Below are 18,961 nucleotides of genomic sequence, written 5' to 3' on the forward strand. Positions count from 1 at the left end.
GGAAAAAGAGAGCAAAAAGTTGAAAACTAGAGGAATATGAAGAGGGCACCTTAGTTCCCAGACGGAGAGATTTAATATGAAAAAGTGTATAGCTTCAAATGTGAGGAGTTTCTTTTGTTTTTCTTGTATCGAATTTGTAGAGAATAAGTTTTTGTTGTAAGACAATTACAAAGCCTAAGAAAGTATGTTTTGATGTTTCTTATAACTAGTTGTTAAATGTAGGGATTTGTCTTAATTTATATAAAGTAGTCTCCAACAAGATTTCCTACAACAAATTGTTTCTTTGATTCATTTTTTATTCATTTAAGTGCTAATTTTTTCTTTAAAGTGTACTTCAAGTTAGGCAGATAGCTTCACTACTACAATGATTGACACCTATTGAGGATTATGAATTGTTCATATGCATCACAAAATCTATGACATTTGTGGTGGATTATATGACAATTGGCTATTCTTGGAGGTAGCATCCAATGCATGCAAGGGGTTTGCATGTATTTAAGCTCTCTACATGTTGACGGAAGTGTTTTCATGTAACATGGGTGCCCTAGTTGGAGATTTTGTGATGGGTATATAATCCTGATTCACATGCATGCAAGAATCGTGTAAGTCAGGAAAACACTTACAGTTGTTAGATTCTTGCCACATGGATCTTGGAATCTATCTTGGGCTCTTTCTCCTATGCAATGACAATAAAAATATTTTTTATATTTTATAGTTTGCATGAGACTATTTTCTATAGGTATTGTGATGATTCTAAGATCACTCTAGGAATTATGTGTTTGATTTAAAACTCTTGTGAAGAGTCTTGGTGCTTGGAATCTATTATAAACATGTGTATTTACTAAATACAAAGTATTGTTCTTTTGGAGTGTGTGGTTTTTTCCCAAAAGGGTTTTCCACAAGTATATTTGGAGTTCATGGTGTGATGATATTGTATGTTTATCCTTTGTTTCCATATGTGTTTTCTTCATATAATAACTAGTTAAATGTTTATACGAAAATTTGCATCATCTCTCCCACTAGATTAGTGTTTGGAAGCATTTTCCACACCTTTTCTTCCTTTTAGTGAAGTCATTTGATGCATTTACTATTCTCAAAAGACGCTCTCCAAGATGAGCATGGACTTTTTTGCATTATTTCGTGGTTTTTCTATTTATTATTTTGGTAAAATAATTTGTGGTTTTGGCCTCTCTTCTTTCATATAAATTGAAGGTATGAGATGGCGTTTTCATATCATTATTTACATATACATGGTTGTTGTTGTTTTTAGAGTTATTCAAAGTGCAAAGTGTTATTGTGTTGATATTATCTCATGTGCATTGAATATAAATACATATTTATCCTCTTTCTCTAGTGGACATTTTTTCCTCAAAAGGGTTTCCTCACATAAATCATCTGTTTATATTGTGTGTTATTTATTTATTTTAGTGTTTGTTTATGCATTTGCAAAATATTTTTTATGAAAATCATAAATAAATCATATTTTACATTTGGATTCACTTTATAGAGTATTTTATTATAGTAGTTTCACCTTGTTTCTCAACATTTGGTATTAGAGCTAATAGCTCTATATGGATTGGAACATATATTTTTAAAGTGTTCAAGGCTTTTTGGCTATATTAAAACCTTTTGCATTGTGTGGTTTTACAAATTTGGGTGGGATTGAAAAACATAGCCTTTGCCTCACTTTCATATATTGAGAATTTTGATGACATTGGATACAAGATATGAAATCTAAAGATTGAAGATGTTTCAGAGGAAAGAGATTTGTGGGTGCTAGTTGTAAATGAACCAAAACCATCCCAAAAGACACAATAAACCATTATTTTTGACATATATATCATTCTCTTGAATGTTTCTAAAGAGACTAGTACATACAAGCTATGGAAGAGGATAGATAATATTTACCAAACTCAAAGTCTAACAAATAAATTGTATCTCCAAAGATACTTATATTCTTAATAAGTAAAACATGGTGATTTGATTGTAGATCATTTAAATACTTCTAATTTAATTTTGATTCATCTTGTTCCAAAATATATTAAGTTGCAAATGGAAGATAAATGCATCTTATTGTTTAAAACCCTTGATAATATTTGTGTATTCCAATATTTTTGAGAAACTTACTTATTATATTAAAGTTGAATGATTCTAGTGTGCATCTAAAGTTTAACAAGTCTAGCTGCAAGTCGATGAGAGGAAACTTGAATGCCTCCACATTTTTAATTCTCCAATGTGACTAGATATTTTTTAAATGGATGTAATTATAGTACCAAATTTTGGATCACATAAGTGAAAATGTATTAGGGCCATTATTAATAAAAAAATAATTGATAACTTTTTATATTATTCTATTGAGAAAAATAACTTATAAATTGATGAGATTATAAGTTTATTGGTTTTTAGATCATTTATCCTATTATAGTGATACTTTAGTTTAACCTTTGTTCATATTCCTACCACTATTAGTATTATAAAATAAAAAATGCTTAATGTATTGAAAGAATAGAATATAGCCTTGGGGACGCTAATTCTCATGGTCACTTTTTATTAGGAAAGGAGAATAAAGTTCATCAAGTGGAAAAAGAAAATAAAAGTGGATGGTAGTTGAAGAAAGTTGTCCAGTTGTTTGCCATTTTATTGAAATGTTTAATATTAGCATATGTGGTTAAAACTAGAAATTTGAAAAGAGTGGTTACACATCAAACTCTTATTAATTGAATCCATGGATTTTGGTTATAAGCTATAAAGTAGTAACTCTTATATTTTTTGATAACTTGTTAAACAGAATGAATGGGTATATAAGTACAATCTGTGTATTATATAATATAGATAATGATATCTTAAAAATTCGATTAACAAGAGAAACGATTTATTTTGAACAATCTCTAAGAATCTTGTTTTCTCATTGGCAAATTAAAAGGAGGGCCACTCTTAGTAAATAGATATTTCATTTTGTTTATTATTTTCAATTTGCAGGTGTGTAGATTTCTAGATTTGATTAAATTTTTTTGTACCTTATTTGAGCTGATAATAATAATTATTTTGTGTTTAGATATTAGTAATAAACTCAAATTAATGTGCGTTGTAAATTGAGTTGATGATTATGAATTGAATTCTATTTTATTTTACAACAATGTGAACATACTTCATGTAGCCAAATTATAGTCTTTATAAGAATTCATGTAGCTAAGATTCTCAAGTCCTATCACCAATTTGTAATGTTTGTAATAGATTAGCATAAATCTAGTTATCTCAAATAGTAGATTTTATTTCATTAAGCTAATTGTCATTATGCCTTCGGCAAAGTTTACTCCCTAGAATTGAGATAGGATAAACTAAATCATAAACTAAAATATCAAAATATTGTTTAAATATAGAATGAATAATAGTTCCTTCAAATTGTTCCTAGCATTTTGGCATCGTTGCTCAAGAAAAGTGTTAAAGACGTGATATCCTAGCAAGTTTAGTTAGGACTAGGCAACTACCCTTAATTTGCATTATGCTAAATCATATAGATCCATTAATCAAATAAAAGATGAGAAACGTATATTTGTCAAACAAACTATAGTAAATAGTCTAATAACCCAAAAAAATTGAAACAAGAAGTGAGGCTACAATTAGTTAACAAACAAATGAAAAAAAAAAGATAATTAAACTTGATCTAAAGAAATCTGTGAATGAATCAATTACTATAAATCAACAAATGAACACAGAAAAATTATACCTTGAATCACCACCTAATATTCCATTAGTAAAACCAAAAATTCCAAAAACTTCAATTGTAGCCTCCAAGTGGTCTTTCAAAGACTATCACTTTTGAGTTTGCAAAACAATTTGAAGACTTATATAAATTACAAAGTGGTAGGATTTAAGAAAATAAAAAAAACAACATAACCTCACCTTCATCTTATTGGGTACCTTGAAAATTTGTAATTATGGTTGACGCATATAGAAAGAACAATAATTTAATGATCGATCCTTGGCCAATAATGATCTCATCTCATCCTATGCAGGAAGCCCATTGAAGAATATAATTCATTTAGCTCTACCAATGTTTTGAGAACAATCTGTTGAAGATCTTGACATGTTCTTCTCTGACTTTGACGTTTTGTGTTGGAACTATAATTACCAAAGTGATGCTTAGAATCATAAGTTACTTCCAAAGATGTTGCATTAGACTTGGATGATACTCTATCTACACATGGGATATCAAGGAATGGTTTTTTATGAAATATATAGATTATAGAAAGACAAATGAATAAGGAGTATAAAATATCTAAAGAAATGTGTGAATGAATCAATTACTAGAAATCAACAAATGAACACAGAAAAATTATACCTTGAATCACCACCTAATATTCCATTACTAAAACCAAAAATTCCAAAATCTTGAATTGTAGCCTCCAAGTGGTCTTTTAAAGACTATCACTTTTGAGTTTGCAAAACAATTCGAAGACTTATATAAATTACAAAGTGGTAGAATTTAAGAAAATAAAAAAAAAACATAACCTCACCTTCATCTTATTGGGTACCTTGAAAATTTGTAATTATGGTTTACGCATATAGAAAGAACAATAATTTAATGATCGATCCTTGGCCAATAATGATCTCATCTCATCCTATGCAGGAAGCCCATTGAAGAATATAATTCATTCAGCTCTACCAATGTTTTGAGAACAATATGTTGAAGATCTTGACATGTTCTTCTCTGACTTTGATGTTTTGTGTTGCAACTATAATTACCAAAGTGATGCTTAGAAGCATAAGTTACTTCCAAAGATGTTGGATATCAAGGAACGATTTTTTATGAAATATATAGATTATAGAAAGAAAAATGAATAAGGAGTATGAAATATAGATTATAGAAAGACAAATGAACGATGTTGGGAAGATAGGGAGAGCGAGGGAGAGATATTAATATAAAGAGGTAGAGATAGAGGGGGAAGAGTAAGAGAGGTAGGAGTAAGGAGATAGAGATAGGGGATAAAGTTAGAGAGGAAGATAGTTATGTATATATATAGGTAGAGATGGATATGGACATGAAGTGAGATATGAAGAGGAGAGGGGGAGATAAAAAGAGAGGAGAGAGTTTAAAAGAAGGATGGAGAGAGAGAATGAGAGAGGGAAGATATAGAAAAATAAAGATAGAGATAGGAAGTAATATGTAGAGAGAGATGGAGAGAGGGAGATATATAAGAGGGGATAGAGATGGAGCGATAACAAGATATATATATATATATATATATATATATATATAGAGAGAGAGAGAGAGAGAGAGAGAGAGAGAGAGAGAGAGAGAGAGAGAGAGAGAGAGGAAAAAAGAGAGGTAAAGATAGAAAGTTATGGAGATAGATAGGGAGAGATGAAGAAAGGTAAAATGATAGATAAAGATGGAGAGGTATGGATTTAAATAGGGAGAGATAGAGAGATGGAGATATAAGGAGATATAGAGAGAGGAATAGAGACATATAGAGAGATAAAAAGGTAGAAAGATCTACAAATAAAGAGAAGTAGAGATAGAGACATATAAGGAGAGAGAGAGAGAGAGAGAGAGAGAGAGATGATATGGAAAGATATACGTACAATAAAATATAATATTTAATGATAATATGTATAATAATAAAATAATTATATTATATATAATTTATTTTGTATCATTATAAATGTATATCATATATTGTATTATATTTATGTGTTAATTTAATTTGTACTTGGGGAAGGGGCCCAATTAACATTCATGTTCCACCAATGGTTCATTATATTTCATTAATGAAGATAGTCCACTAAAAATCATCTAGTTGCCCACTAGTATACCCAATAAATTATTGGGGCATTTTTGCATAAATATTGGATAATTATACAATTTTTGTGGTGGTCAAAGCGAACAGTTAATGAGAAAATGTAAAATATGTATCAAGACCTCAACTTAAAATGAACACTTTCTTATCCTTGCATGCACAAATCCCATCACATTTTTCATAACTACCCAAAAGCCAAACAATAGCTATAAACACCTAAGTCTCATACTAAGAAAACAAAAAAAAAACATCTAAATTCAATGTATTGTTTAGAATCTTAAGGTGACTACTCGTACTCTTCCCCTCTATAAAAATATATTAACTATTAATTATAATAATTAACATACTTATATTTAATAGTTTTATTGTAAAATATAATATATATTAATATTTAATAATTTATAATATATATTAATAAATATAATTATAATATTATTTTTAATAATAAATAATACACTTATAAATTAATAAATAATTAAATTAAAAAATTAAACTATTCTCTTTATTAAAGCGGATAAGAGTAATATTTATATTATGACAATTTCATTAATAATAGGTAAATTTAATTTAAAAACATTTTTTTTATATTCACTATCGTGGAATCTTGAGGTGTCCTCGCCGAAGCGAGACTAATCTCCGCATGTGTACGACCCGCTCACAAGGTAGCAACACACACGACTCGAACTCAAGACCATGGGGAGCATACCCACACCTTAAGTTGCGATCCACGAAGGGGCGACCTAGGACCAAGCCCTTTTAAAAACAATTCATTAAAATTAATTATTAAAAAGGATAATAATATAACTTAAAAAATTAATATGTCCATTAATTTTTATAATTTTTATCCTTATTCTAATTAAGACCATTGGACTATTTGATATTCGTTCAACTATGAAATTTACAGTTAAGATAATTAATAGCAAAGAAAAAGAGGAACTCTTAGCTTCTGCCAAAAACTTTATACTGAAGCCGGGTGAAGGTTGAGGCCCTAACATTGCCATGATACAATCCCAAGAAAGTCCTATAACAACAGATATTAAATTATTTGAATTTGGAAGATTTCTATTTGTAATTAGACTTATGAACCCACTTCAATGTTATGTGGAGCAAATATCCAAATACGTATACAAGGCAGCAAAAATAATTTAAATGTCCTTAACTTCCATGTATATCATATCAGGCAGCAAAACTAATTTAAATGTCCTTAACTTCCACGTATACAAGATTTACATGACAAATTCACCTTCTTTTATTTTTCTCAGTTTTTAACAAATCGAGAATATTTAATACTCTCAAGTCAAATATCTTTTAACTCAGAAACTTATCCCACAGCCTTTTTGGCAAGCATAGTAAACAGATGGCAAAGAGACAGTTGGGAATGTTTGAAATTCGTGCCCTATCTTTTTATGAGTACGCTGAAAGACTCTTAGCATGCTCTGACAGAAGGCAAGGGGCTGACTGGACTTGAGGACCCACCATCACACAGATTTCAAAGGCAAATTGTTTTGGACCCGACAGTATTGGTAGAGTAATAACATCGATGGTACTAACGGCCCGGGGAAAATGTATCGGGTCGCCCACTGAGGCATCATTTATCCAGGAGTTAAACCGTCGAAGAAGATGAATTGACGGAAAGATGGACGATTGTGATTTATTGAATCATCTTCCATTCCGTGTAAAGAATTTTGTACCCTTGATATTTGAAGTGAGCTGCTCAACTTCATATAGAATACACCTTTCGTGTAAATAAAAATAAAAATTATCATAATGGGCGGCAAAAACTACAGTTAACATGTGAGAATTAAAAAGATTTCGTACACTTGGTTTTGTTCAAACGGATGTTATCAGTTGTACGAGATGCCGTTTCACGTTAGTTTTGGTCACGAGATGTTATCGAGATGCTTTTTGTCCCTCAAACAGCATTTCGCGGGTAAGTTGAGATTACCTAGTTATTAGCAAAAATCCAATTGACAAAATTAATTATATAATCGGATTTTGTCAAGCCCATCTTGCTTTAATTATATAATGAAGAGAGCAGCGGAGAAGGAGGGAACAAAACGGTAAGTTAGTTTTTATGCTAAGCTGGAAAATAATTAGTTTTTTAATCAAGCTTGTGCACTACATGAGATTTCTGACTATTTCTTGTCATTTGTGCTGCGTTAATGTCAGTTACGAAGAGATGCCTTTGCCAACAGAGATAGACGCACAATCGTATCTATTTCAGTAAAAGAGCATTTCAAGGATGATACAGGAGAATTTGCACAGTTTATTCAAATCTGCACAGAAGAATTTGCACAGTTTATTCAAATCCTCAATGATTTTGGGTCAAAGACGTATGTAATCATTTCAAATCTTTATTTAGGGCTTCCGAATTTTTAACTGATAATGTATTTTACGCTCTTTGAACGGGCATTTTTGCTTAATTTGCAGATGTGATGCGATTGGGGTTCAGCTGAGCCATGAACTTCTTTTAAGTTGCAATAAATTCCTCCCAAAAGGCTTCGAAATCTTGTGTCCTTCCAAAGATTGTCTACGAAACAAACAACGATTTCAGCTTAAGGAAACCCTAAGATATATTCAGAAGATTAAGGTAATTCTGAATATGATTTCTTCTCGTTTATTCATTTTGATGGTGGATTATAGAGTGGGGTGTGATTTGAAATGATATAAAGGAAAAATTATTGTGATATAGAAACTACATTGTCTTTAATTTTATTAAAAACTTTTTTTAACATTTGAAACCTACATTTTATATGCATTTCTTGTTTTGAATTGTTTGGATTTGTTCGAGTTATGATGAATTGGTATATAAGTGCTGAGTAAAATGTTCTTTTAACAATTGAAGATTCTGTAACTCCTCATTGATATTTTGATTTGTCATAGCAGACGCCCTTCCAAAATGAAGAATATATACGCAAGGGATTATTTGAAACAAATCAGGCATACTGGATACAGTGGGTGAGAGCTTATCATTCGGTGTTGGGTGCTCCCTATTTATGACAATAGTATACATGTTTATTATTTTGTATTTAACATTGTCAAATTGTGAATTTTCAGATTTGAGTTGGACATTCTCATAAAAAATTCAAGCGTGTACACGAGTTACTGGAAAAGCAACATGACTACGCAACTCAGACAAGTGCTCATTTCAGAATTGTAGACCACCTGACAGGTAGGTTCTTTGTAAGAGTTGTTGTACTTAGAGTCACAAGTTGGGTATTTAGTTTTGGTTGGTTGCAAATGTGATGAGTAATATGTCAACATTCGGCCATTGCAGCTATGAATTTAAGGTGCATTGAGCTCATTTATAGTAATTGCGGGCTTCGTATAATAGATCTGTTGCTTGAAAAGCCAGATCGTTGTTTACCAGTAATTGTGAAACGTCTTCAACAAAAGCATGAAGAATGGGTCAATTATCGGACCAGATTCAACAAAGGTTGGGCAGAAAGTACTATCAGAGATCTTTTGACCACCATAGTCCCTGCTTTAACCAAAGAGATGCAAAATGTTTGAGCAAAAAGAGGAGAACCCATTTCCATTTATGATTTGGAATATATTATGGGCAGATTGTTGTATATAATATTAATTTCTGACATCTGAATCTCTATGTGCTTCTTGTTGGAATATTTAATTTCTCTCATTTGGCATGAGAACAATTGTAACGAAATATTTATTTCTAAATTGTCAAACATGGTTGAGTTTTCTCTCAATCTCTATGTGATTCTTGCTGGAATATTTTATTTCTATCATTTAAAAAGAGAAGCATTGTAAGCGCAGTTTTTTTTTTTAAATAAGATTCGTAAATATACATTTTATACGTTAAGTTTGTAATTTATACGGACTTATATGATAAGTTTCTAGAATTTCTAAAATTTGTTGTTTATTAAAGACCTCTATTTATTGAGGTGATCGAAATGCATTCCTCATCTCTCATCGTTTGATCAATCAATCCTTGGTCATGATCAAGAACTTCCTATGATGTCTGAAATTGAATAAAAGAATCCTGTGCGTTAAAGAACGAAATTGAATAGAAGCATCTCTGCTGATGATCTGCAGATCATAATTAGTTCAGAACATTTATAACAGTATAATACCTTCAATTGGTATCGCACCTTAGAAAAAGACGAGAAGTTTTAGAAGAATAGAGAGAAGAATGAGAAGAACAGAGAAAAATATTAATGCATTAAATAATCAATTGAAACAAGAACTCAATTAAAATTAACAAAAAGACAATGAAACTGTATTTGTAATTGAAGACATGTCAATCAATTTCTCTTAGGATAAGTAGTGTTGTACGTGTTTTAAAGAGGCATGGACTATTCTTATAAATGCATATCAAAGTGTTCATATGGTTAGGTTGTAATCATTAAGGAATATTTTTGAAAACTTTCAAATGGGTCAAAATGAATCACTTAATGAGTTTGTAACAAAAGTTCAAGGAATGATAAATTAGATAATCAACATGTGATTGAGAAAATTTAATAAGTTATCATTCCAAATTTGATAATGTTGTTTCCATAATTGAAATTTCAAAAGAACTTACATCTATGAAAATTGATAAGTTGAGTGGCATTCTTTCCACTACAGAAGAACGAATGAAAATTAGTGAAGAACCTATGTTATTCTTTCAATCGTTTTGGCACATTATTAGCCAAGACATTGTTAAGGGTGTTAAAGAATTTTTTTTATCTAAGCTGATCTTGAAAGAGATAAATGTCACATTTTCGGTCCTTATCCCCAAGACTCCGAGCGCTGACTCTATGGAGCTTTTCAGACCGATTAGTCCGTGCAATTCCTTTTATAAGATTATATCTCAGGTTCTCACCCTTAGATTTCTTTCTATTCTTCCTGACATTATTTCTCCTCATCGGACCAGCTTCATTCCTAAAAGGCATATTCTTGACTCCATCGTCTCCATCCACGAGGTTGTACACTCCCTGGAAGTCTCCAAAAACCAAGGTTTCCTATTGAAACTTGATTTATCGAAGTCTTATGATCGGGTGGACTGGTGTTTTCTTCTCAGAATCCTTAAAGATTTCGGATTCGGTAAGAAAGTGATTCAGCTGATTTCCCAACTGATCTCTACTCCCTCACTTTTAGGTATTGTCATTGGTTCTCCTACCCCCCTTTTCAAGTTGTCAAGAGGTTTGGGACAAGGGGATCCTATATCTCCTATTTTGTTTGTTATCAAAAAACTTGTTTATGAATGTCAACTAAAAGGTTCCAAACCGTCGTCGGTTGAGAGGGTATGCTCCCATCAAAAATTTGTTGATGACACGGTGTTGATGGGCGCATCAACTATCAAGGAAGCCAGGACCCTTAAATCGATTATAAATATCTATTGCCAAGCCTCGGGTCACCTGATTAACTGGATGAAAAGTTTTCTCTTCTTCCTCAACACTCCTAAATATAGGCAGGGAAGAATTGCTAGAATTTTGGAATGTCAGATCAGTTTGCTCCCCTCTATCTACTTGGGTCTCCCTCTATGCAAAAATCCTCCTGAGACGTTTTGGAGTACCCTGGTGGACAGATTCCACAAAACAATTGTTGGCTGGAAAGAAGCCCTTATGAGCCAAGCAGGGAAAATCCAATTATTAAAATCCTCCCTTCTAGAGCCTTCCTATGTATGCTTTAAGTCTATTTAGAATTCCGACCAAGTTTGCTGAAGGTATTGAAAAGATTCAAAAGTCCTTCCTCTGGTTAGGGGTAGAGGAGAGGAAAAGGATTTCTCTGATATCATGGGACAAAGTTCGTAGACCTAAAAGAATGGGTGGCCTTGGTTTGAGAAACATTAAAACTCTTAATAAAGCCCTTCTCGCTAAATAAATCTGAAGATTGTTTGGGAAAACCAGTGAATGGGATTCAATTTGGAAAGCCAAATAGATGCAACCTCAGATATCTCTTGCAGATTTTCTTAATTGCTATGAAGCCCCTTCTGGATTGGCAATTTGAAATAATGTGGTCCAATCTAAAATGGTTGCTGGAAAAGGTAAAAGATGGATTATTGGTAATGGTAGAAAAGTCAATTTCTGGGAGGATACTTGGTTGATGGAGACCCCCCTCTCCAACAAGGTTTATTTTTACACCTTTATCTTTGTGTGCAAGGCCAGATTTTGTACTAAGATGGCTTACTGCTGGAGGGATAACCATTGGGTGAATCTGAGTGCCATAGACCCATCCATTAACCCTGTTATGATTCTGCTTAATTCTATTTTTTTGGACCCTTTGCTTGAAGATAAAATCTTTTGGGCGGGTACTTCCTCTGGTAGTTATTCGATGGTTTCTAATGTCCTCTTATTGTTCCACTCTCTTGAGCCTCCCCCTTGTTGGTCTAGAGCTTGGATTCGTGGTCTCATTCCCAAGATCAATATATTTTTTTGGATCATTCTGCAAAACAAAATCTGCACCATTGATAGTCTCTGCAAAAGAGGCTTCCATCTACCCAATAGGTGCTACCTTTTCCATAATGAGGAAGAAAATGTTAACCATATAACTATCCACTGCCCCTTCTCTCAAGCTATTTGGTCACAAATTTTGCAGCTTTGGAACATGAATTGGGTCTTTCCTGCTTCTATCCAAGAGTGTTTCACTTGTTGGAGATGCCCTTCCTTGAACGACTCTATCAACCTTCTATGGGACCTCATCCTGCCTCATGTGGTTTGGGGAATCTGGAAATAAAGGAACAACAGATTATTCAGAGAGTCCTTCTCCTCCCCTGAAGTGATGTTTACTAAAATTAAGTGGGCCATTGTGGAAAATTTGAAAGCTAATGGTAAGCCTCTTCTTTTCAGGAGCAAGGATGAATCGAAGCTCTTCAAAAACTGGAATGTTTCCTCTTCTATAGATATATGTGACGAAAAAAATAAGAGAGAAAGTAGTAGGTGGTTTTTTCCTTCGACTGGTTCGATCAAAGCTAATTTTGATGGGGCGGCCAAGGGAAATCTGGGGCTGACTAGGTGTGGACAAGTGTTAAGAAATGAAACACGCTATTGTATTGTGGCAGTGGCACTCCCCATGGGATCCCAGACCAACCACTTAGACGAGGCCATGGCAGCTTATCAAGCCCTTGCCCTTCCCAAATCTTTGGGATTTAATAAAGTTTGGCTTGAGGGAGATTCTAATAACATTGTTAAATGCCTAAAGGGCCTATCCTCTCCATCAACGAACCTTCATTATAAGGTCATTTTTTTAACCTCTTCATTTTACCATTCATTCTTTTGATCATCCATGTCTTCAAAAAAATTACTAAATTAGGTAAGTTTTGGGAATTTAAAAATGTCACCATGAACCATAATTTACTTGATTGTATTTCTCATAAGAAACTTTTTAAAAAATATAGTATTTATTTTTTTATTTAATTATAATATTTATTTTCTATTTTCTATTAAACATATATTTTTTCTAAGCATGTAGAGCTCTAAATGAGCATGTGAAAAAATGGAAAAAAATTGTTAAAAACTAATCCTCTATCATACTGATGATCCTATATATATATATATATATATATATATATATATATATATATACATACATACAAATAGAAACCCTCTTCACAAAGAAGAAAAGATAGTTAGTCACAATAAAATAAGTTGGAAAGAAGTTGTTAGTAACACATTACCCAAAGCAATGGGTAAAAAAAATTCCACCCAAGATATAATATATATTATTTATATTATATATTTATATATAATTTATTATATAAAATAAATAATAAAAATTACATAGATTTCTTAATTATTGTTTTTATTGGTTTCTTAATTATTTATTTAATATTTTATATAATATAAAATAAAAATTATATATAAAAACAATGGATGCAAAGCATCATGTTCCTACCAATAGCTACGATAAAAGTAGATATGAAGATAAAGGGAAAGGGGGAGACAGAGAGATGATGTGAGAAATAGAGAGTTTTTATTTTAAATTTAAAAATATTTAAATACAAAAGATTAAGATTTTAAACATAATATTTAATAACAAGAGACGCAAGCGTAGAGTTCTTGCCAATTGTTAGTAAGGATAAGCAATGAGTGAAAAGAGACTTGTAGTAAGGGTGTAGATAGAATTAAGGAGTTTTGTGGAATTTGTTAGAGGCAGAAAGGTTTTATAATTGAAGAAAAAGATTTCAAAACTAGCAGCAATAGCATTGAAAATTGTTGACTACCCTTTAAAACACAGAAGATTATTTGACAACAGAGAACCATTTTGCAAAGATTCAAATCTAATAGGCAAACATATGTGTCAATTAACACTCAACCATTAATGTCCATGACAAAGATGAAGCACTAGATTAAATACTTATGACTTAGATATATGAGATTAGCTCAATTCCACTCAAATAAATCATTTTTAAAATAAAGGCTCTGAATATTCCAAAATTGTAAAAATTCAATAAATCATTTTCAAAATAGCATGTGAATATTCCAAAATTGTAAAAAATCAGTTTCACCATTTGAAAAACAATAAAACATTAATCCCATCACTCTTTTCTACCAAAAATATATAGCTCAAAATCTCCACTCAATGCCCCATGGTACAATTTTTAACCCATACTTTTTTGTACCAAATTGGAACAGTTTTCTAAATAGATTTGTCATTTGAATGTACAATGTGAAAATTTGATATCATTAATTTGATGAGTAGTTCAATTATTTTGAATATGGAAAACTATTTGTTGAAATGATTAAAGTTTTATTTTGTAAATGTTTATATTTGATCATCACACATATATTTGACTATATTATATTATATATTATATTTGATCATCCCAGCACAAACAATACGTGTACGTGTACACTCTTTAGCTTCTCCTTGAAGAAAGTAAGAAAGTACTAATGCGCTTATCATTGTGACCAAAGTATATAGTATATTAACTTTCAATAAATCAAGTTTATTTTTAATTACATTCTTTATTTTTTTTATGCAAATATATTTCAAATTATTTGATAATTAGTAATACTTGAAATTTTTCAAACTAAACAAATCGTTTACTATAAAAAAATACCATCCAAATGCTTCTCTATTTTCTGCTCTATGCTAACCACATTATTGGGAGGAACTTGATGCTTGAACTTGATGTTTTGTGTCTCTTGTATAATAAATATAAATATTCAAATTTAAAAGAATCATTTTATTCTCTATTTTATTTTGTTGTTCACATGGACTTTCTTTCTTTAATACATTTTCTTTATTTTTTTGCTTTTTAATAATGCATTGATCTATTAGAATAAAATAAGAAGATAAATAAACTAGCATGTAATTTATTTAATTTTAAATTAATAAATTATTTCATAATAAATGATTTTTTCTATTTTTTACAAAAATCTAAAATAGAGAATAATAAGATGTTAAAAGCACAATTTAATGTACCTAAAATTTATATTAAAAAAATAAATTATATTTCAAATATTATCAATATATATTTGGAAGAAATTAAATCTATCTAAAAAACAAATAAAATGTCTATTAGATTTACCAAACATTTACTGAGGAGTTAACACATGTGAGTAGATTTAATGTACATACTGATATTTTATTTAATGATTTGTATAAAAATTTAAATTTTTTTTTTTAGAAAAATTGAATTTTAGATTTATAGAAATCAGTAAGATCAAAGAGAAGTGACATTTCAGTAAAAATAGAAAATAAATTTAGACTATAATATTTTAGTTAATTTTTTAACTCTTTATAATCTATGATTAAATTAATTAAAGAATGAAATTTAATTAAAAAAACTAAAAATAAAAAAATGATATTTAATAAATAATATAAATATGTAATATAAGAAAATAAAAAATATGTGTCATAGTTTATGATATATAAAACAAAATAAAAACGATTTCATGCATTCACAGAAAACAATAGTGGGCGGCAAAAACTACACTTGATTTCCTCCGTTTTGTTAAAATGGATGTTATCAGATGTACGAGATGCCTGTTTTATCGGTTGGATAGCCGCGCATTACTGCACTTCACGTTAGTTCTAGTCTCAGCTTTTTGTCCCTCAAACTTGTAACGGCTAAAATGAGCATTTCGCGGGTAACTTCAGATTAGTTATTATTAGCGCAGATTTAAAACCAATCACAACTTACTCGACTCCGCGGGAGAAAAATAATTATATAATCGGATTTTATCGCCCATTTTTCATCATTTCTTGTGCGGGTTTGAATTCAAGGGAGAAATTATAGATTTTGAAGCTTATATAATGAAGAGAGCAGCGGAGAAGGAAAGATCAGAGATTCGGGGACCAAAACGGTAAGTTAGTTTTTATACTAAGCTGGAAATTAATTGCTTCTTTCAAGCTTGGGCAGAACATGAGATTTCTGACTATTTCTTGTCGTTTGTGCTGCGTTAATTTCAGTTGTAGGTTCGCCGAAGGTTATGAAGAGATGCCTTTGCCAACAGAGATAGACGCACAATCATATCTGATTTCAGTAAAAGAGCATTTCAAAGATGATATGGGAAAATTCGCAGAGTTTATTCAAATCCTCGATGATTTTAGGTCAAAGACGTATGTAATCCTTGCAAATCTTTACTTAGGGCTTCCGAATTTCTAATTGATAATGTATTTTACGCTCTTTGAACCGGCATTTTTGGTTAATTTGCAGATGTGATGCGATCAAGGTTATTGCCAGATTGAAACAGCTCGTTAAGAGCCATGAACTTCTTTTAGGTTTCAATAAATTTCTCCCAAAAGGCTTCGAAATCTTGCTCCCTTCCGAAGATTTTCTACGAGACGGACACAAGGATCAACATCACAAATCAAGGGCTATGTTGGGTAGCAATGCTTTGCCAGCTTCAAACAATGAGAAAATCACATACAAACCCAAATCAGAGATGGACCTTTCTCATTTGGAACAGTGTACTCCTAGATACCGTTTGATACCACAGAATGTAAGGAAAATCTCTCTTATTTTAATGGAAGAATCAATGTCTGGTGGGATTCATAAGCAAAGTTTAAACATGCATTATTACAATCCATCTGCATGAACTGCCGCTATTTTTTGCATACAATTATAAATCTTCAGTTGCAGTCTAAGCCACTATTTTGCATTCGAAATTCTTATTGTAAATACAATTCCTTTGTGCACTTCTTCTGAAGCTATCTACTGACCTCCCTAGATCTTGTTTCTTTTTTAGTTTATTTCATAATGTAGAGATGTATGATTGTTTTTTCTATTTAAAATTTGGCTGAAGAATCAACATTAATTTCATTATGTTGCAGTTCCTGAAACCCGTTGCCAGCTGTTCAACTGATCTTGACGCAGAGGTATTGAATGATATTTGTGTATCAGTAGCATCTGGTACAGAGGATTACCGAAGAAAAAGGCAATTTAACACTTATGAGCAGGCTATTCTCAATTGTGAGGATGACAGGTACCACATATATTGAAGTTAATCTTCTAGTTACATATAGGAGTACTTTTTAAGGATTGTCAATTTGTAATTATTCGGTGGAAAATCATGAGTTTTCTGGAGTACTAATAAACTAACCAAGCATACTACATACAGAGAGCGAGAGCTTATCATTTGGTGTTAGGTGCTCCCTATCACTGAAGATAGTATACAGGTGTATTATTTTGTATTTAACATTGTCAAATTTTGAATTTCCAGATTTGAGTTGGACATGCTCATAAAAAATTTAGAAGCTGCAATTGAGCGTGTACATGAGTTACTGGAAAAGCAACATGCTCATTTCAGAATTGAAGACCACCTGACAGGTAGCTTCTTTTTAAGAGTTTCTGTAATTATAGTCACAAGTTGGATATTTAGTTTGGTTGGTTGTAAATGTGACGAGTAATTTGTCAACATTTGGCCATTGCAGCTATGAATTTAAGGTGCATTGAGCTCATTTATGGAAATTGCGGGCTTCGTATAATAGATCTGCTGCTTGAAAAGCCAGATCGCTGTTTACCAGTAATTGTAAAACGTCTTCAACAGAAGCACGACGAATGGGTCGATTGTCGGACCAGATTCAACAAAGGCTGGGCAGATGTTTATACAAAGTACTATCAGAGATCTCTTGACCACCATAGCTCCCGCTTTAACCAAAGAGATGCAAAATGTTTGAGCCACTTGGAAAATATTATGGAGGATTGTTGTATATAATATTAATTTCTGACTTGTGAAAACAAGATTGAGGTTTTACTCAATCGCTATGTGCTTCTTGTTGGAATATTTAATCTCTCATTTGGCATGAGAAGAAATGTAATAAAATATTAATTTCTGACTTGTGAAAATATAATTGTGTTTTTTCTCAACCTATATGCTTCTTGTTGGAATATTTAATTTCTCTCATTTGGCATGAGAAGAATTGTATGCACAGTAATATTTTTTTTTTTTTTTTATTCTTTATTTTAATATGAAGCTAAAAATAAAATTAGATTATATATATTAAATTTGTCATAACCTTCTAGAATTTTAAAATCTGTTGTCCCTTAAAGTCTTCTATATTTACTGAGGTAATTTTAAAATTTGTTGTTTGTTAAAGGCCTCTATTCATTGAAGGGATTGTAATGCATTCCTCATTTCTGATAATTTGATCAATCAATCCTTGATCATATGAGCAAAAACTTCTTATAGCGTCTGATATTGAATAAAAGAATCTGTATCTCTTTATTGCTGTAGCAATTTCTGTATTTTCTGCTTTCTTCACTTCTACAGGAATAGCAGTGAAACATTGCTAGCTGATGTCAGTAAACCGTTTTGACTACTTAGTATTTGGTGTAACTAGTTGCTTGATTAGTTGGATTCAGTGGGTGAATTCTATAGTATTTTTTCTATGTGTCGTCCAATATTTTTGCATCTAATTAGTATTAGAATTGTATTTATAATAATTTAATACCTTCAATTGATATCAGAGCATAGAAAAAGACGAGATTATTATGTTTACAGAGTTGTTTTATAAGAGAAGAATAATAAGATCGCAATCACTCTTTTTCTTTAAAGGATCGCTGTTTTGAAGGAAGGTAATTGTATTTGTCCAGTCAAAAGAAAAGTTGTTGTTCCAAATAAAAGGAGGAAAGGAGACGGCTCTGAAGGTAAGTTTTATTGTTGTTTGTTCTTCACATTTCTATGTGAGACAGCAAGAGGAAAGATAATTTTTTCTTATGTTGTGGGCTGTAAGCTTTTTTTCAAATCATAACATAACGGCATTAAATC

General features: G+C 31.3%; 1 protein-coding gene and 1 long non-coding RNA gene across 3 annotated transcripts; both read left to right on the forward strand.

The window, feature by feature from the left end:
* The first annotated feature begins 7,760 nt into the window (after positions 1 to 7,760).
* Positions 7,761 to 9,511, forward strand: LOC131054227 (uncharacterized). 2 transcript variants are annotated; one of them, XR_009368443.1, is made up of 6 exons: positions 7,761 to 7,861; positions 7,971 to 8,134; positions 8,232 to 8,391; positions 8,688 to 8,759; positions 8,859 to 8,973; positions 9,079 to 9,511. It is a non-coding gene; the product is annotated as an uncharacterized LOC131054227 (long non-coding RNA). The 2 variants fall into 2 exon arrangements; XR_009107964.2 differs by lacking the exon at positions 7,761 to 7,861 and having other exon boundaries at positions 7,872 to 8,134.
* Positions 9,512 to 15,696: 6,185 nt separating this feature from the next.
* Positions 15,697 to 17,986, forward strand: LOC131870086 (paired amphipathic helix protein Sin3-like 4). Its single transcript, XM_059215791.1, has 6 exons — positions 15,697 to 16,054; positions 16,161 to 16,310; positions 16,408 to 16,693; positions 17,025 to 17,176; positions 17,414 to 17,520; positions 17,625 to 17,986. The coding sequence occupies exons 1-6, from the start codon at positions 16,005 to 16,007 to the stop codon at positions 17,906 to 17,908; spliced, it is 1,029 nt and encodes a 342-aa protein (XP_059071774.1). The 5' UTR covers positions 15,697 to 16,004; the 3' UTR covers positions 17,909 to 17,986.
* Positions 17,987 to 18,961: the final 975 nt, after the last annotated feature.

This window comes from Cryptomeria japonica, unplaced genomic scaffold (assembly GCF_030272615.1).
Source record: "Cryptomeria japonica unplaced genomic scaffold, Sugi_1.0 HiC_scaffold_282, whole genome shotgun sequence".
Taxonomy (NCBI): Eukaryota; Viridiplantae; Streptophyta; class Pinopsida; order Cupressales; family Cupressaceae; genus Cryptomeria; species Cryptomeria japonica.